Source organism: Primulina huaijiensis, chromosome 10 (assembly GCF_012295235.1).
Source record: "Primulina huaijiensis isolate GDHJ02 chromosome 10, ASM1229523v2, whole genome shotgun sequence".
Lineage (NCBI taxonomy): Eukaryota > Viridiplantae > Streptophyta > Magnoliopsida > Lamiales > Gesneriaceae > Primulina > Primulina huaijiensis.
The window spans coordinates 4995802-5014598 of record NC_133315.1 but is presented as its reverse complement, the minus strand read 5'-3'; the positions used below and the strand labels follow the sequence as shown (position 1 = coordinate 5014598).

The 18797-nt window shown below is 32.6% G+C and overlaps 1 protein-coding gene and 1 pseudogene across 2 annotated transcripts; both read left to right on the top strand.

Annotated features, from left to right (window-relative positions):
* The first annotated feature begins 5619 nt into the window (after positions 1 to 5619).
* On the top strand, positions 5620 to 11718 carry LOC140985760 (ATP synthase small subunit 6, mitochondrial-like). 2 transcript variants are annotated; one of them, XR_012176841.1, is made up of 4 exons: positions 5620 to 5832; positions 5923 to 5968; positions 11257 to 11353; positions 11464 to 11718. XR_012176841.1 is itself a non-coding variant. In XM_073453674.1 (3 exons), the coding sequence occupies exons 1-3, from the start codon at positions 5712 to 5714 to the stop codon at positions 11465 to 11467; spliced, it is 171 nt and encodes a 56-aa protein (XP_073309775.1). In that variant the 5' UTR covers positions 5621 to 5711; the 3' UTR covers positions 11468 to 11718. The 2 variants fall into 2 exon arrangements, 1 of the variants encoding a protein (XP_073309775.1); XM_073453674.1 differs by lacking the exon at positions 11257 to 11353 and having other exon boundaries at positions 5621 to 5832.
* On the top strand, positions 6799 to 9965 carry LOC140986858 (uncharacterized; annotated as a pseudogene).
* Positions 11719 to 18797: the final 7079 nt, after the last annotated feature.

Genomic DNA, 18797 nt, shown 5'->3' with positions numbered 1-18797 from the left:
TCACATGTCTGATTTATCTTTGTCAGAGAATCTTCTGCTTTTGCATAGTCCCGAATAAAATCGTGACTTGTGTGGTCTTTTCACTATTTAGACTTGTTTCTGCAATATGCTTTCGGTCAGATCTTGGCCAAAAACCTTTCTCGAATTCTAGCTCCTTCTAATTTTGACATTCTGGACAGATATTTTCTAACCATCTTTTCACATGAGCTATATCACAAAATTTTCGACGAGTTTCTTTGCTCCCCTGTAGCTTGCTATTCCACAAAAGATTTTGTTTCTTTCCAAGTAGGTGTTTTGCAAAATTTGTTGTTTTCCCCATTATAGTGTTTAACAAAAAAGTTCTATTTATAGAATTTTGATAAAATTTGAACAGAAACTTGACTTTGTCTATCTCTATAAGACAGACTCATATACCCCATGTCCTTCTGGTAGATATGTCATCTTCAGTGAATGAAGTAACAAGAGGAGTTTTTTCTACTGAAGGATCTTTGATAGATTTTTGAATATTTGAATATGGACTCCTTAGCTTGATAAAATGAAAGGTTTCGTGTGACTCAATACTTGTTGGGTGTGGTGTTGTACTCAAGAAGTATAGCTCCAAAAAATCTCATCTGGACAAATAATCATTGTTTGTCCATGTATCGTGTACTGCTTTCTAAATCCACTTACGTAATCCTGAAATTTCTGGGAAGCTGTGTAAGGCTCTCGACATTCACTAGTAATTATCATGCAATATTTGAGAATAATTACTAGAATATCAAATACAGTGGAAAATTTGACATTATATTTATGACATGGTTCACATTACATAATTATTAATATAAGCTAAAGTTTACATTATATCAAAATATTGTAGCATATTACAATTAAACATAATGATTTATCTCGTCGAGATTCAGTAACAAAAAGTGACGAGTAACTATATATATAACTATATATATAACCAAGTCACTCTCACTGAAATGGACGCCGCAGACAGCTCCATACTCTCTTCTACTAGAAGTCTAGGAAACTCATACGTAATTTCTTCAACCAGCATACGAATCCCATTTACGTACATAATCACATGAGTAAATGTCTCACTCCTTTCCTCACTAAGTAGAACTATGAATGCCATGATTACTTGATTACCATCCACACACAAAGCGGTAATCGCCCCCGAGAGGTGAGTAATAACCCAGTATGATAAAAGCAAATAAAACACCATGTAACGTAATGCATGATATGTGGATGTAATATGTAACGCCCCGAAAATTTTAAGGTCCACGCGAACCACATGCGCAAATTATTAAATTCATTGTGTAATTCAATTAAATGTTTTAATTGCATAAATTAATTACGTTGTGCATATTCACATGTTTAAAATATATTTTTAAAGGTTATTCGAGTTGCGATCAAGGAACGGAGACCGGGGGCTGAAAAATTGTAAAATATTTTTATTAAATAATTGTTTTTAATTATTTAAATTATAGGTGTTGTTTTTTTTATCATTTTTGAAAATATGGGGTTTTGAGGTGATTTTATACGCTGGGATGTAATTTTTATCTGTGTTGGATTTTCAAATAAAATACGAGCTTTCGGGCAACCCGGCTAATAAATTCACAAATCTATTTAAGCAAAAACTTTGTAATTATTTTTATTAAATCCTAAGTAGGACTATTGGGCTTAATTTTGAAGCTTAAAAGGCCTAAAGCCTATTTAGTTGTTTAATTAGTATTTAAAGTATTTATTAAACAAAAAACCCTACACAATTCAAGTAAACTCTCGGCCACTCAATTTGTAAAACAGAAAACTCTTCCCCCACCCCCAATACACGACGCCCACACACTCAAATATTGAAGGGAAATTTGTGATAGCTTCAAAGGAAACCGCCTAGCCTTCGTCTCCTTGTTCCGTTCTTCGACGTCAACGATATTTCGTGCGTATATAACGCAAAGGCACGCCATAATTCTTCCTTTTCTCATCTATCACATCGTAGTATCGTTTTAAATATCGCGTGCATGAAAAACATGAAATTCTTTGATTTATTTTCGGAATATTGCTAATACATGTATGAAATCCATGGATTTTGATCCGAAAACATGTTCTATACGTGTTAAGGGGCTGCCATGATGTTAGGATATGATCAAGTAAGGTTTATACATGTCTTAAGGTCATACACACACACCACACCTGCTGTTAAATAAAGGAAATGAGCTGGTGCAAGATTCTTGCTGTCACGTTGTGACAGCAGCCTCGCAAGGGAGATGGGCTCGGCCTGAGGTTTTATGAAATTTTATGGTTCGGCCGAATGCTATGTGAGGTTTTAAAAAAAAATTCTAGTACTCTTAAGCGATGAAAAGGGCAGACGTTTCATAATACATGATCAGGTAAACACACATGCATGGGTTAATGGAATGACGATAACTGCACAATCAGTAAATGCAGCACAACAACAGCTCGAGCAACAGGCAAGGCTCGGCTACACTATCATAGTAACCACTCCTCCACCAGTCTACTATCGTGTGCGGATTAGCTCGCCAGGGATTACGGACATACTGCGCCTTATCGGCCTGCAACATCTCTCGGGCTAGTCGCAGCTCCGTATCATCCCAACAATTACCTCGATCATACACACGATATCAAAATGGTCATCAATAGAATCAAGGCTCAACATGTAATGCAATGTCGTGTCATGTATCGACGTTACTTATATACAAAATATAGTTATAAGAATTTATATTTCCTATAAAAATCACTTTTTTAACTTAACTAGTTATAAGTCTTGAATCATTCAAATTAGCATAATTGGAATAATATGTTTCAAACAAATAAATATTTTTATATGTAGAATCAAAATGTAACTTTATTAAATTCTTCAGGCATAATAATATCATTATTATTTCTCAAAATTATCTAAAAGTCAAAGGAACCAATAGATTAAACTGCAGTAGTGGCTTATTACCTCTAATCTTGATTATCATAGTCATTATATTCTAAACTTTATTTACATGATTTAAGATTCCAATTCCAGTAAGTTTCAAAGGCAAAGTTGAAGTCATATACGTGGCATTATATTTTGAAAATAAATAATTTAACATGTTATCATGTACATATATATAATATATATACAGTAGGCTTGCATCTTGAATCAATCCAGACTATATCATTTTAAAGCTTAAATTTACCCAACCATATAAGCATATTATTTAATAAGATTTTTCATACTTCATTTTTCTTAATAATAAAAAAATGCAATAGATAATTATTACCTTCAGCCGAGACTAGCAACTTAAAGGAAGACTTCGAGTGAATACGTGTGAATGTGATGATTTCACTTTCTTTCCTATTTCTTCTTTTATGAAATTTAGTCCACGATAAACAAAAATTACTAGGAGAAAATCAATGAGAGACGAGTGCTAGAGGTTCGATTTTACTTATACATGTCAAAACAGGTTGGCGGGGCGGGCCAGCCCACCACCCGTCGCAACTCGCCATTAGGCGGGGTCCAGCCCGCCATTTTGGCGGGCCTCTAAATGGCCAACCCAGCCCAACCCACCTTGGGTCGCGGGGGTTAGGCGGGTCGACCCGCTTATTTTTTTTAAGAAAAAAAATGCTAAACAGTATTGAAGTAAAAGAAAAATATATTTTAGTCAAATAGTTTCATAAAATACTTAAAATCATTGAAATAAGAAATTAAGAAAGCATACAACATAATCCATAAAAAAGAAAGTGCTTAAACCAAACATGAAGAAATTAAACAAATACTATAAAGTCAATTATCATTAAATTTTCTTCAATCTTGATCTTCTACAATAGTTCCCTTCACTGTTTCTTCATCAAAAATTTCAACAACATTGGATCATTCTAGGGATGATATTGTTTTAATATTTACACATTCATCATCGTCTGCATCTAAAAGACACGAAGTAAATTTCTTCCTTTTTATTTCTTTATATATATTTGTTCTAAGGGTAAATTATCAATAAATTCCTAAACCAAAATTTAACTTTGTCATTCAGTAAATTATCTGTAAATTTTATTCATGTAGCCTATATTTATTACAGAAAAGGGAGGAGAACATAACATCTTCGGAAAAAAAAGAAGCACATAGATTCAGATTTTACCAGAGTGAGTGACGGAGGCGAGGCGCAGGAGAAAATTAAGGAAGAAACAAGATAAGAGAGTGTTGGAGGCACAAGAGACTTATTCTAATTTTTATATAAAACTTAAAAATATAAAATTCTACCCTAATTTTGCGGGTCAACCCGCCACGTTTAGGCACGCCCCGTCTTGATCCACAACCCAAACGGGCTCAGCCCATTTGGTCCGCCTCCAAACGGGCTGCTATTTTATCAATCCAACTCGCTCAATTTTTATAGTTGGTCGGGCCAACCCAACCCGCTCAATTTTTATAGATAGGCCCGACGGACCTGACCCAATTTGACAAGTCTAATTTTACTTGACTCTCCATTATGTATAATTTCTATCAATATCTATATCATGAATCCTACTAGTTTATTAACCAATAATTCTCAATATTTTCTTCTTTATTTCCCAATTGATAAGTAGAACCTAATATTGATTCCAATATCTCTATTAAAATTCAAATATCAAATAATATAAATTGCACAAAAATTCTTGTTATGATTTCAAAGGATTTATAGACATCCTGACTCTATAAACATGAACTCTAACTTTGGGGTATTGAATGCTTCTTCACATCTCTATTTTATTTATTTATTTATTTTTTGTGAATAAAAAACTTCAACAAGGTATTTGGTTTCTTCGAGATAGAAACACACTTATTATTTTATATTATCTGATTACTTAAAAGCCAAGTCTATCAATGATTAATTATTAATTAATTAATATCAATAAAATTATGACCGGATAATTTATATATATAAAAAAATTCTGCGAGACAGTCACATGGGTCATATTTTGTGAGACGAATATCTTATTTGGGTCATTCATGAAAAATTATTACTTTTTATGCTAAGAGTATTACTTTTTATTGTGAATATCGGTCGGGTTGACCCATCTCACATATAAAGATTCGTGAGACCGTCTCACAAGAGACCTATTCTTTATATAATTTCGATAGATGGATATTGATGTTGCCATTAAACATTCGAATAGAAGATCCTAAAGTTTGGAAAATATCAGCGGTTGCTCGAGTGATATTGTGAAAGATTTTAGGTGGATCAGTTATTATCCAAATAAGCTTTAAAGAAAGCAAAGAGACTGCACAAAATGAAAACCTACTTTGAAAATATGAGGGTGCTTGGCATTTGCAGGTGTTTTAAGAACCTCATGGGCCTAAAACTTTACGTGTGTCCATCAATTATTGGGCTTCAATAATTAATTATATAGAAAGCCCATTAGCTTAATTATGTAGTGATGGGCCATACCATTCTAATTGGTATTAGATCCAAATGGATAACCGAGTTGGGTCATAACCCATCATCAGTATTGTTTAATAAAAAGTCAGAAAGGATAAATATCGCTTATATAGAGTTGCTCATGCGTCATAAGCTACAAATCAATCAATGCAGTACTTTAACTGGGCCTACCTTCAGTAAGCCCACTTCAAAATAAGCATCAAAGCCCAGTTATTAAACAAGGCCCAACTTCAACCCACTGCCCCTTTACAAATGATATTCACATTTTTGTTTTTTCGATCCCTTTCCTGCACCGATTCACATTTGAGCTGAAAGCAGAACGTTGAAATGAGGAAATTCGATCCATGGCCAGTGTTCTTCAAGAGGGAATGGAATCGAAACTGGCCATTTCTGGTAGGTTTTGCCATTACGGGTACCATGATCACGAAGTTCTCCCTCAGCCTCACGGGTTCGTTATTTTCTCCGAATTTTTTCATTTTTTTTTGTCATGAAACGTGGTATCTTCCTTATCTTATTGATTTTTTTGGCTTGTTTTTAGAGGAGGACAAGAAGAATTCTCCGTTTGCTCAGAGGCACATGAAGAAGTAAATATTTTTTTCCTGGTTATAAACCTTGGGACTGATGGTGTGAAGTTTATATCTATGTCTAACTTGTTTGTATTTCTAGAATTGACTGGGTTGATTTCAATTTCTCCATGGTATCGTGTAAAGTTTATCTGATTTTAATTTCATTGTTGCGTGGTTAAAGTTCTATGTATTTGGTCCATTTCTATTTGTCTATTATGGATCTAAGAGTCATAGTTGAATTGGTTTTGGCCACAAAATAGATCAGCATATCACCTTTTTATGTTTTAATATAGATTTTTTGTTTGTTTTTATATTAGGTTTGTTTAGGTCGAGGATAACTGTTATTAGGGCATCTCCAACCGGGACTTGAAAATAGCATTTCAGGCTATTTTCAAGTCCTATGCTCTCCAACCGGCGCTATAGCGCCCAACATCTCCTGCGTCAAATTCCAAAATAGCGCCCAACATCTCCTGATATCAAAATTTGACGCAGGGTGTTGTATTTTTTTTAAAAAAAAATTTTATTTACTTTTTTATTATTTTTAAATTATGATTAATTTAATAAATAATATATTTAATAATATATGAATTCTTTAATATATTTTAAATGATTTAAAAGCATTTAATTAATATATTAAATAAAAAAATATTTTTTTAGTATTAATAATTGAAATTTATTTGATTAACATATTAATCTATAAATTGAAAGGTTAATGTAAATCTTTACTGTAAATAACATAATCGAATACACAAATTTATTGAATAATATTTAAACATTCAAACACATGATTAAAATAAAAAAACGAAATCAAATACATTTAATTTAAGTGCAAGGATAATAAAAGAGAATCAAACTAAATTAAATAAAAGAGAATCAAACTAAATTATCAATAATCTGGAAAATCATGTCCTGATCCAGATCCTCCAAAATCACCAAAAAATTTTCCAAATGTGTTGCCTTCACGTTGACGACGTTCTTCCTCTCTTTTCTGCATAATTCTTGCTCTTTCATTTTGAACCATTTGACGCATTTCTGGATCACCAATTGTGGTCAGATCCATGTACAAAATTTTATTCTCCTCTTGAAATGCAGCCAATGCTATTTGTTGTTGACAAATTTCTAGCTTTTTTTGTTCATTTTGCAACATTAACAGCTTAATATCATAATTTTGTTGCATATCGGTAGCTCCCTTTTGTAGTACATTGATAAGATCGCGATGACCTTCCTTCATCGTAGAAATTAAATCTGATACATTTTCTTCTCTTTTTTTCTTTAATTTGGATTTTTTCACTCCAAGTGGTCGCTGAGATGGAGTTCCACATGCATTTTCATCACTACTTAAATTAATTGAAAATGAATTTATTCCTTGAGAACCTGACATTGGAGATTCCGGTTCTTGATTATCTGATTGTGACGAATCCAAATTTGTGACATGTTGTTTTGATAGTGGTATCGGTGCACTGTCGTTGGCCGAAAGTTTCTCCAAATCTTTCATGATAGGCCACACATGATCAAATTTGAATCCTCGACTGAAATTTTTATCTTGCGTCATTAAGTCTTTTGCTCGGTTCAACTGCACAAAAATATCCAACCCGTATAAAAATAAAGTTAGCGTATCTAGAATATTTTAAAACTAAAGACTTACAATATCTTCCTCGGATGCGCCACTCAGCTTCAGCTTTTCAATTATGCTTACACAGCCACATAATTTTCTAACAGCACGGAGGATAATTTGCATGCGACATTGCATTGATCTTCTATTGTGTTCTTGCATGTTATTCGATCTGCTGCCATTGAAAGCTTCTTCAATACGACTCCAAAATCGATCTTTGGATTGGTTTATACCGATGATAGGATTTTGCGAGACGTCAAGATAAACATGACATAATAGCTTATCTTCTTCGATAGAGTAGTTAGATGTTCGGCTACTGGAGTCAATTGATTTTCTTTGAAGAAATATATTATTTGGAGTATGATTTGTAATGTTTGATAATTTATTCAAACAATCAGGAGTATATTTATAGTAGAAATTCCACCTACCATTTCAAATGCACCTACCGGTCCAAATGCACCTAACCTTCCAAATTCACCTACCGTTTCAAATGCACCTACCGTTCCAAATGCACCTAACCATTCCAAATTCATCTACCGTTCAAAATGCACATAACCTTCCAAATTCACCTACCGTTCCAAATCCAACTACCGTTCCAAATCCACCTACCCTTCCAAATCCAATTACCGTTCCAAATTCAACTACCATTCTAAATTCATCTACCGTTCCAAATGCACCTAACCTTCTAAATTCACCTACCATTCCAAATTCACCTACTGTTCCAAATGCACCTATCATCCCAAATTCATCTACCGTTCCAAATACACATAACCTTCCAAATTCACCTACCGTTCCAAATGCACCTACCGTTCCAAATCCATCTACAGTTCCAAATACACCTACCATTCTAAATCTACCATTATATAATGTGGATTGTATTATCCTACTAACACATAAATCTTGCATTCTTCATATCACAAAAATGAATCCAATTTTTCAATTTGATGCAATATCGTCTAGCTCATATTCATTGTCAGATAATGAAGATGATATTCAATTCTTCGAAAATCTCCAAAACAGAATCAATGCAATACTGACAACTATATCTCGAGAACAAGAAAAAGAAGTCACACATGGAGGTTCAATTCCGGGTCACATATTCATTCGACGCGACCGTGAAATTGCTGATCGTAAGTTATTTAACGACTATTTTGCTGAAAATCCAGTATATAATGAAGCAATGTTCCGTAGACGATTTCGAATGTCTCGGAATCTTTTCATTCAGATAGTAGATGGTATACAGAATCACGATGTTTATTTCATACAACGAAGTGATAGTTTGGGACGGCTCGGGCTGTCGACTAATCAAAAAGCAACTGCTGCATTGAGAATGCTAGCATATGCCTTACCTGCAGATGCTACTGATGAATACATCCAAATATGAGAATCGACTGCAATTCAGTGTATGCAACACTTTTGTCGAGCTATAGTGGACGTTTTTGCTGAGCAGTACTTGAGATCACCTACGGCCAATGATGTTGCTGGACTACTCTATATTGGCAAACAACGAGGTTTTCCTGGAATGTTGGGAAGTCTCGACTGTATGCATTGGAGGTGGAAAAATTGCCACACGGCTTGGGCGGGACAATATCCAGGTCGTAGTGATTGTCCAACAATCATTTTAGAAGCGGTGGCTGATTATGATCTTTGGATATGGCATGCATATTTTGGTATGCCCGGAACCAATAATGATATAAATGTTTTAGAGTCGTCCAGTCTATTTTCCAATCTTGCACAAGGAATTGCTCCTCCAGCTCATTACAATATTGGAAGCAAAGAATATGATATTGGATATTATCTAGCTGATAGTATTTATCCGAAATGGTCAACTATTGTGCAGACTAGCCATGATCCGCGTGGTCCAAAGAAGCAGTATTTTGCGATGAAACAAGAGTCATGCAGGAAAGACGTGGAGCGTGCATTTGGCGTTCTTCAATCACGATTTGCAATTGTGGCATCTCCCGCCCGTGGTTGGAAGAAAAATCATTTGCATGATATAATGAAAGCATGCATTATAATGCACAATATGATAATCGAAGATGAACGTGATCTTAGTGCACCAATTCAAGATGCGAGGGAAGCACCGACTCCAGTGGTAGAAATTGTTGTCAATGAACATATCAGATTTCAAGAATTTCTCGCTCGATATAAAAAAATAAAAGACAAAGACGCCCACTTTGCATTACGAAATGCTTTGATTGATCATTTATGGGATGAATATGGTCATTCAAATATTTGAAATTGTATTTGTAATGTATTTTTTAATTTAATGTCATGTATTTGTACTATGTTTTTTTAATTCAAAGTCATGTATTATTATATTTTATCCATTTAAATAATTTATGTTTCAATTCGTATAATATTAAACAATTAAATAAATTTTTAATAATTATTAAACAATTTAAATAAATATTAAACGATAATTATTAAACAATTTAAATAATCATTAAACAATTTAAATAAATATTAAACGATACTTATAATTATATTAATAAAATTAGAAATATATATTTAATAATTAATAAGAAATAATTTAAATATATTTTTAAATAAGAATATTCTGAGAATATTCTTTTTAGAGTAAGATTTGAAGTAGATGAGTTGGAGATGAATATAATATTTGGTGCAGAAATTGCACTATTTTAAAGTAGAGTTGCTTTAAAATAGAATTTTGGGTTGGAGATGGCCTTAATATTACGAAAGATTTTTGGGACATTCATACATTGTGAAATCAAGCAGCAATTTTCTGGTTTCGATTACCTTGAACGTATCATCTATATATATAGTTGCTCATCATTAGTTGTTTATACTTCTTTTTTGGCAACAAAATTTAAATTGTTATATTGGGCTCTTTATGTGGATGGAATGATAAGAATTTATGTATATACCATCAGCAGCGTGAGAGATTTTGAGATTATGTAACAATTTCTGTTACATATTGGTTTTTCTTGTTTCCTCCCGATGCCAATCCATGATTTTTTTTCTTCACAATTTTCAAGTTTATTCTTTGCCCCGAACGCACTGACAATTGTGTGTGAAAAAAAATGGAGTCACAGCAATATTCATGGGAAGCTTGGGCCCACAAACTGTGGTGTAGTTAATTCTTTGCAATTTGATTCTCTCATTAGCCATGTAATATTTTTAGAGTTGAGGGTGCTTTGGGGAATTGATTTTTTGATCATGGACTCATCGCCTAGGTCCTTAGTGTGCAAACCATGTCTATATATTGTTATTTGAGTTTCATTAAGATTCCAGCGATTCTAGATTACTTTCATTAAGATTTATGGCTAAACATTTTTAGTTATAATGTTAAATTCATATTTATTTGATGATTGTGTTAATCATCTTTTAGAATTTTCAGATTTGCCAGAAAATTTTACCAAATTATATTGCTCAAACTTCTATATAGGACTTATTTCAAGTTGATAGATACTTGTTAGAAATGATCTAGTCTGTTTGGTTGTTGGTGCTCAATAAGTTGCTTACGTTGAAGTACCTTTGGCTAATCGTGTCCCAATGATAGTTTGATCATTCATTTGTGTGAGTGAGTTTATATGTTTTACGTACATTGATGGATTCAAATATCGGGTTGGTATGTTTATACTCATTCCTTTGAGTTGGGATGCTTGTAAATTTGGCATGATTGTACGTCTAGCTTTTGTTTCCTCCTTCCTCTAATTGTTATATGATGCAGAGAAAATTTCCCGATTCATCTCTTGCAATTTTACCAATAACAAAACTCACTTTACGGTGGAGCTAACTCAATTCTGGCTTTAAGTCGTAATGCATGGGTAAATGTCAAAAAACAGAAGATGCTAGCCTGGTTTTACCGGACAGTTTCAGTTTAATTATCCTATATTTGGATTGAGTAATAACTGCTTGGTTCGATTTTGCATTGCAGTTGAAATCTTAGTTCCTGATTTTGTGGGGAATGAAGAAGTCCTTCATGGTGGAGAGAACTTTCATCCTTGCTTCCTTACTTTCATATCATTTATTTACCTCTGATTGCATAAAAATGATCTGAACTATCTATCCTTTATGGTGGAACCCAAGTTCACATCTGTTTGTTGTTAGTAAATAATAGCAAACGTTTTTCGGTATGTGTATAACATGGTTTATCTGATAAATAATGCCTTGAATTTGCAATTTTCTGTTCTCTATTCGGCCATACCACTTTATCGTGTCTTTTTCTCTTTTAGATTTATCTTTTTGATAAAGAAGTTTAAAATATAAGCAACGTTTTACTTATTACAAGTATAAGAAATTGGTATTGAAATTTTTCGAGTTAGGCTAATGTTTCATTAGAGCATCCATATGGGTGCTCAAATCAATGTGGGTGAATGTTAAAATGTGTATACGTCATGTAATTGCGAGGACAACAAATGTAACGCCTATTTTTCACATCTTTCGGCCACGATCCAAAGGGTACATATATTTATGAGAAATGAGAACTTGATTAAGCTCAAATTAGGTGACATTTTCTAAGATTTAAGTGCAGTGGATGCATATTTTTAATGTTAGGGTCACATAATTCTTTCAATACGGTTTACAAGTTTTATGCAGGAAAACAAGTAAAGGTTCACGTGTTGTCAAATAATTTATTTTTCAATCTTAAATCGCGTTACTTGTGTAAAATAATTAATACCCCGGGAAGAGCTCGGGACGTCCTAGGATTCGGGCAAGAGGATAGATCGGAATGATAATGAAAGACGGGGTAAGAACCCGCCTAGGTAAATGAAGTGCTCTTTTGTAGACCATCCTTGGGTTTGCTATAACACGAGAAGCTGACCACGAACAAGTCCGAGTTCTCAGCTTAGCCCGAGCGTCATAAGAAGGCTTAATGAATCAGGATCCTGTCTGTGTCCTCACATAGAGATCACTGCCCAAGAACTTCGGAACACGTGTAAATCCTAGGCCCACAGGTATGGAGGGTCATACTCCAAAACCATTAGCATGTCATTCAGCCCACGTAGTGATGGTATGACAAGACTAGGGACAAGTATGGGTTGTCAATAGTGACAATATCAGGAGGTTTGGGCATGGACAACCACTTGGTCATGAGGAATAATCGGACACTGAAAACAAGGTCATCATTACCTTTTCATTGCAAGTTCACCATTCTCGTTTTCAATAGATCCCTTACTACTTTTTCGTCTCAATCAATTCACATTTCTCAAAATATTTTTCTTTACTTTATCGTTTCATAAAACATTCATAACTTTCCATATTCTTTAAAAATTCCAAAAATGCTCTATATCATTCATATACGTCGAATTGCTAAAAATAGCATATACGTGCAAAATGCGTTAAAACTTCTAAAAATAGCATATATCAAGCGTATACTTTAAAACGTCTAAAAATTACATTTAACATGATTTGGAATTGTTTTAGGAAGTTGCAAACCGCCTTCGAATTTCCTCGGACCGACCGCTCACGATTCAACGCTATACGTACCCGGACAACCTTAAACTTTGACTCAAGGAGATGACACGATTTTAAAACTTTAAAAACACCCAAAAAATATCCAGTAGCTTGCTCGAAATTCGTACTTAGGACCTACATTTCAAAAACGACTCAATTCGCTTACTGGATGGCTCGTTTGCCACCGTTTTCCGTTTTTGGTTAAACAAATGACAAAACTACCCTCCCGACTCGAACCAACCCGATACCAGTCATTTATTAACATCCTAAGACACAATTTAAGCTGCTGGAAGTCCCTAAGCCCAAGCCAAAACCGAAAACATGGATTTTGGATTTAACCTAGGCTCATTTCACCCCTTTTTTGACACGTTTCGTGCAATTACGACCCCGAACGGACCACATCTCGAAACAACCCCGAACAAGGCCCTAGACCCCTTCGTTAGACACTCAAATTTGATTATTTTGGTATGTCAAAAAATCTAGTTTGAATTGATATTGTTTGCCTTTTGATGGTGTCATTTGTTGAGTAAAAATGTGATACTTAAATTGCTACAAAGAGTATCTAATTCGAGTCTACAAATACTTGATTTTACTATCTAAATACTCATATTCAATTATTTGTGGATGTAAAAATATTTAGTTTGAAGTTAAATTTGAGTAGCCTTTGATGATGACATTCGTGAAGTAAAAATGTGATATCTAAATTAATACATATAATATCTTATTCGAGTCACAAATACATGATTTTATCCTTTAAAAACTCAAATTTGATTATTTGATGATGTCAAAATATATAATTTGAAGTTAATATCGATTGACATTTGATGATGAGATTCGTGAAGTAAAAATACTATACCTGAATTGCTAAACATATGATACTTGAATTGTAAGATCTAGGAAATTCGAGCTACGTAACCTAACTGTATGCAATCTAGCGTTTTTATTAAAATATGTGTTTAATTATTTTTATGCATATACTGCATGATAATTGCATAATTTACGAAAGTTTCATGCATAAGGTCTTTTCGTAGTTTTCGCGCTCGAACGAGGAACAGAGACCGGGGATATTAATGAAAAATATTTTTATTAAATAATTATTTCTAATTATTTAATTTATGGTGTAATTTAGTGAGATTTTCGAAAATGGGCTTTGGTGGGGTATTTTTACTCACCAAGTCATATTTTTAACCGGTACGCAAAATTTAGCGAGTCGAGAGACTTTTTGAGGGTTCGAACAATATTTTCAAAAACGTACCTAAACGAAATATTTTTTGGGAGTGTTATTGAGCTTGATGAGTTTATTTTATTGCTTAATGGGCTCAAAATCCTTTTAACCCTTTATTTTTAATTAATAGCCCATTAGCACTTAATATATGGATTTAACACTACACTAAAAACCCTAAAGCTAATTTTTACATTTTGGCCGCCCCTCCCTCATGCAGCACCCTCACCCTCTTGAAAAATACAACAGAAATTCGAGATTTTCTCAAGCTTTTCAAAGAAATCCTCCCCCTTTGCTCCGGTGCACGTTCTACGCAAATAACTCAAGGGTTTCGAGCGTTTAATCGCAAAGACACTCCATAAATCTCTCTTTGAATGATGAATATGATGATATGTTTTGAATGATGAGAGTTGGCTGTGACTTATACGAACACAAACACGAACACGAACACGAACACGAACACGAACACGAACACGAACATGTAAGGCCAAGGCTCAGTGGATGAGTAAAACTGTCGCTGATGGCCCCGCTGCCGGGTACTAGACTTGTCAAATTGGGTCAGGCCCGTCCCGCTATAAAAATTGAGCGGGTTGGGTTGATAAAATAGCAAACCATTTGGAGGCCGGCCAAAAGGGTTGAGCCCGTTTGGTTGCGGGCCAAGACGGGACGGGCTTAAACGAGCTGGCTGGCCCGCCAAATTAAGGTAGAATTTTATATTTTTAAGTTTTATATAAAAATTGAAATAAGTCTCATGCGCCTCCATCACTCTCTTATTTTATTTTTTTCTTTAATTTTCTTCTATGCCTCGTCTCCATCACTCACTCTGGTAAAGTCTGGATCTCTGTGCTATTGTAGAAGATCAAGATTGAATGAAATTTAATGAGAATTGACTTTATAGTATTTTTTTAATTTCTTCATGTTTGGTTTAAGCACTTTACTTTTTATGGATTATGTTGTATGCTTTCTTAATTTCCTATTTCAATGTTTTAAGTATTTTATGAAACTATTTGACTGAAATATATTTTTCTTCTATATTTACTGTGATACTGTTTAGTATTTTTTCTTAAAAAAAATAAGCGGGTCGTCCCGTATAACCTGCGGCCCAAGGTGGGTTGGACTGGGTTGGCCATTTAGAGGCCCGTCCCACCCCGCCCCGCCTAATGGCGGGTGCCGGGTACCACAGTCATACATAAATGGATCAATCGACTAGAGCTGATACGAAAGTCACAACTAATGATCTGAATTCAAATAAAGAAAATGAACACATATATGTTGATATGATGAGACATGTTTTGGACACGTTATGCTTTGACACGATATGTTTAAGTTCATGCTTTTAAGATCATGAAGTTTACTTTAAGTACAATACTTTTCACTGTTACATGTTATGTATATGTACTTGTTATAACGATTCAGGTGTGTTGAGTCTTTAGACTCACTAGGTCTGAATGATGTAGGTGAGCATATTGACGAGGAGACTGGAGGTACCGAAGACTGAGTAGGCGGAATTGGATGTGCGCACGCCACCCGAGGACCATATTTTTTCCGCACATTATGTTTATGAGTTAGGAGGGAGCATGTATATTCTTTTTACACTTCTTTTTTATATGTTGATGGTTTGACATGATTTTTGCATGTTTCTTATTTGAATCATTTTGACGACAGTCTAGGGTTTGATGATTTGGCTCATTTTTAACTGCAATATTTTTTTACTAGTAGTGGAATCTTTTTATTTTAAAAACGTGTGATTGACAGCTGTTATTGAATGCACGTATTTTAAATTATTTTCAAAAATTAGTTTACCAAAAAAAAAATTCTTGCAGTATTTTAAGTAGTAGACATTTCATGAATTTTTCTACATCATCGAATAATGAAATAAATGTATTTACTGACTCGAATTAGGTACTTTATATACCAATTTATTTTGACTTCATAGATGTCACCAACAAAAATCACTCAAGGTTAACTGCATAATATATTTTTTTACATCTCCAAATAATGACACAATGGTATTTACTGGGCCAAATCAAGTACCTATTTACTTAAATTAGGTACTTTTGTATCAAATTAAGGAATAAGGGTATTTACAAGACTAAATCAAGTATTATTTTTGTACTAAATAAGAGAATAATGGTATTTACAAGGCTAAATCTAGTACATATTGACACGAATCAGATACTTTGTGTACCAATTTAGGTATCTTATTTTGAATTCACGGATGTTATTTACATCCCCAAATAATTGAATAATGGTATTTAGTTATTTACAAGTACAAATCAAGTACCTGGTTACTCGAATTATGTATTTTATGTACCAATTTAGGTATGATATTTTAACTTCACGGATACCATCAGGAAGTATTGTAAATGAAAATTAATAAGAAATATTAATATTAATGAATATCAACAAGTATCGTGAATGAATATTAATAATTATTATAAATGAATGATCATAAGTATAATGAATGATTACTAATAAATATAATGAATGAATACTAATAAGGATGATATCAAATAAAATATTGTTATTTAATGAATACCAATAAGTATTATAGATTAATTTTAATGATATTATAAATTAATACTCATAAGTATAAAGAAAAATTACTAATAAGTATAATGAATAATTACCAATAAGTATTATAAATGAATACTAATAAAAATGATATCAAATGAAGTATTCTCTTGTTATTTAATGAATGTTAATGATTATTATTAATGAACACTCATAAATATAATAAAATAAAACTGATAAGTATAATCTATGATTACCAATAAGTATTATGGATTAATACCAATAAGGAATCATCTTGTTATTTCATGATTGTCAAATAAGTCATTCAATAAATATAAAAAAGTATTGTAAATTAATATTGATGAGTATTTTATAAATAATTAATTTTATAAATGACAAAATAATTTGACTCATGTTAGTATTTAAATGGCCACATTAAATATCACCTGACAAAAATTTTGTACTTTATTTACTAATTTAGGTATCCTCTTGTTGTTTCATGAACGCCAAATAAGTCATTAAATGAATACCAATAAGTATTATGAATTAATACCAATGATTATTTTATAAATCATTAATTTTATAAATGTCAATAATTTTGACAAATTTTAGCATTTAAAAGGTCACATCAAATATCACCTTGCAAAAACTAGGTATTTTCTTTACCAATTTAGGTATCCTTTTCATATTTCATGATTATTAAATAAGTCATTCAATGAATATCAATATGTATTATGCATTAATACTAATGAGCATTTTATAATTCATTAATTTCATACATGACAAAATAATATTGACAAATTTTAATATTTAAAGGGTCATATCAGGTATCACATAACAAAAATTAGGTAGTTTACGTACCAATTTGGATATCATATTGTTATTTCATGAATGATAAGTAATTCAATATTAAATTTCAAATGTATTTTTGACAATACAAACAACAGAAATTGAGTATTCAAGGGGCCACATCTAGTGTCAGCCGACAAAAATTAAGAACTTATTATATCACTTTAGGTATCATCTTGTTATTTCATGAACGTCAAATAAGTCATTTAAGATTAAATTTCAAGTGTATGTTTGGCACAGAAAAATCTAATTTTAGTATTTAAAAAGACCACATCAATTATTACTTGACAAAAATTAGGTACTTTATATACCATTATCTATCATCTTATTATTTCATGAACACCAAATAAGTCATTCAAAATTAAATTTCAAGTGTATTTTTTTACAGAAAAAATAAAAAAAATTCAGTATTTAAGGGCAACATCAAGAATCACAAGAAAAAATTTAGGTACTTGTTGAATGACATGAAATCGAGTTTAAGAAGTCTATTATCAATTTATAAAATTAATTGGGTATCACTCAGGAGAAATTAAGTATCCAAAGCCTAAATTTGAGCACTTTTGCAAACCATTCCTTAAAAAAATTTCCAGAATGTATTTGTAATTGTAACAAACCACAACATATATTAAACTTAATAATTTAATGATTAATGCATAAATAATTTCATAACACATCTCCCAATTGCAATTACACAACCAACATCCAACTTTTAATCCAAGAATCGATAGATATGCTTAAAGTGCAAACTTCAAGCTCGTTGCCTCCATTAGAACAAATTTCATTGTTGAAATCAAGATTAAATCCCAAATTTTTTTTCGATTATTTTTTGTACAAATTTTTTTTCTAATATGAGTATTTACAAGGCCAAATTGTTTACTATTTGAGAAATATCAGGTAGTTCTTGTACTAATCAGGTTTCCTCTTATTTACCATGACCACAATAGGTAGATATCTCCCAGATCCGGCTGCCATCAATAAAATGACTGTATAATATCTGAAAAATAAAAAATATATTTTGTCGATTTAGGCGTAAATAACAATTAAAAAAAATTCGTGCAAAAATTTAGTAGAAAAGAGAGGGGAAGAAAAATGGGTGAGAAAATGGCAAGAAATGAAGAAAACATTTGAAAATTAGTAAACAGTGTCAAAAAATTCTGGAAAAATTACCTAAACGTCCTATCATACCTAGAAACAAGTTGGTGCAGGAGGTGTAGCAAAACAATTCACGG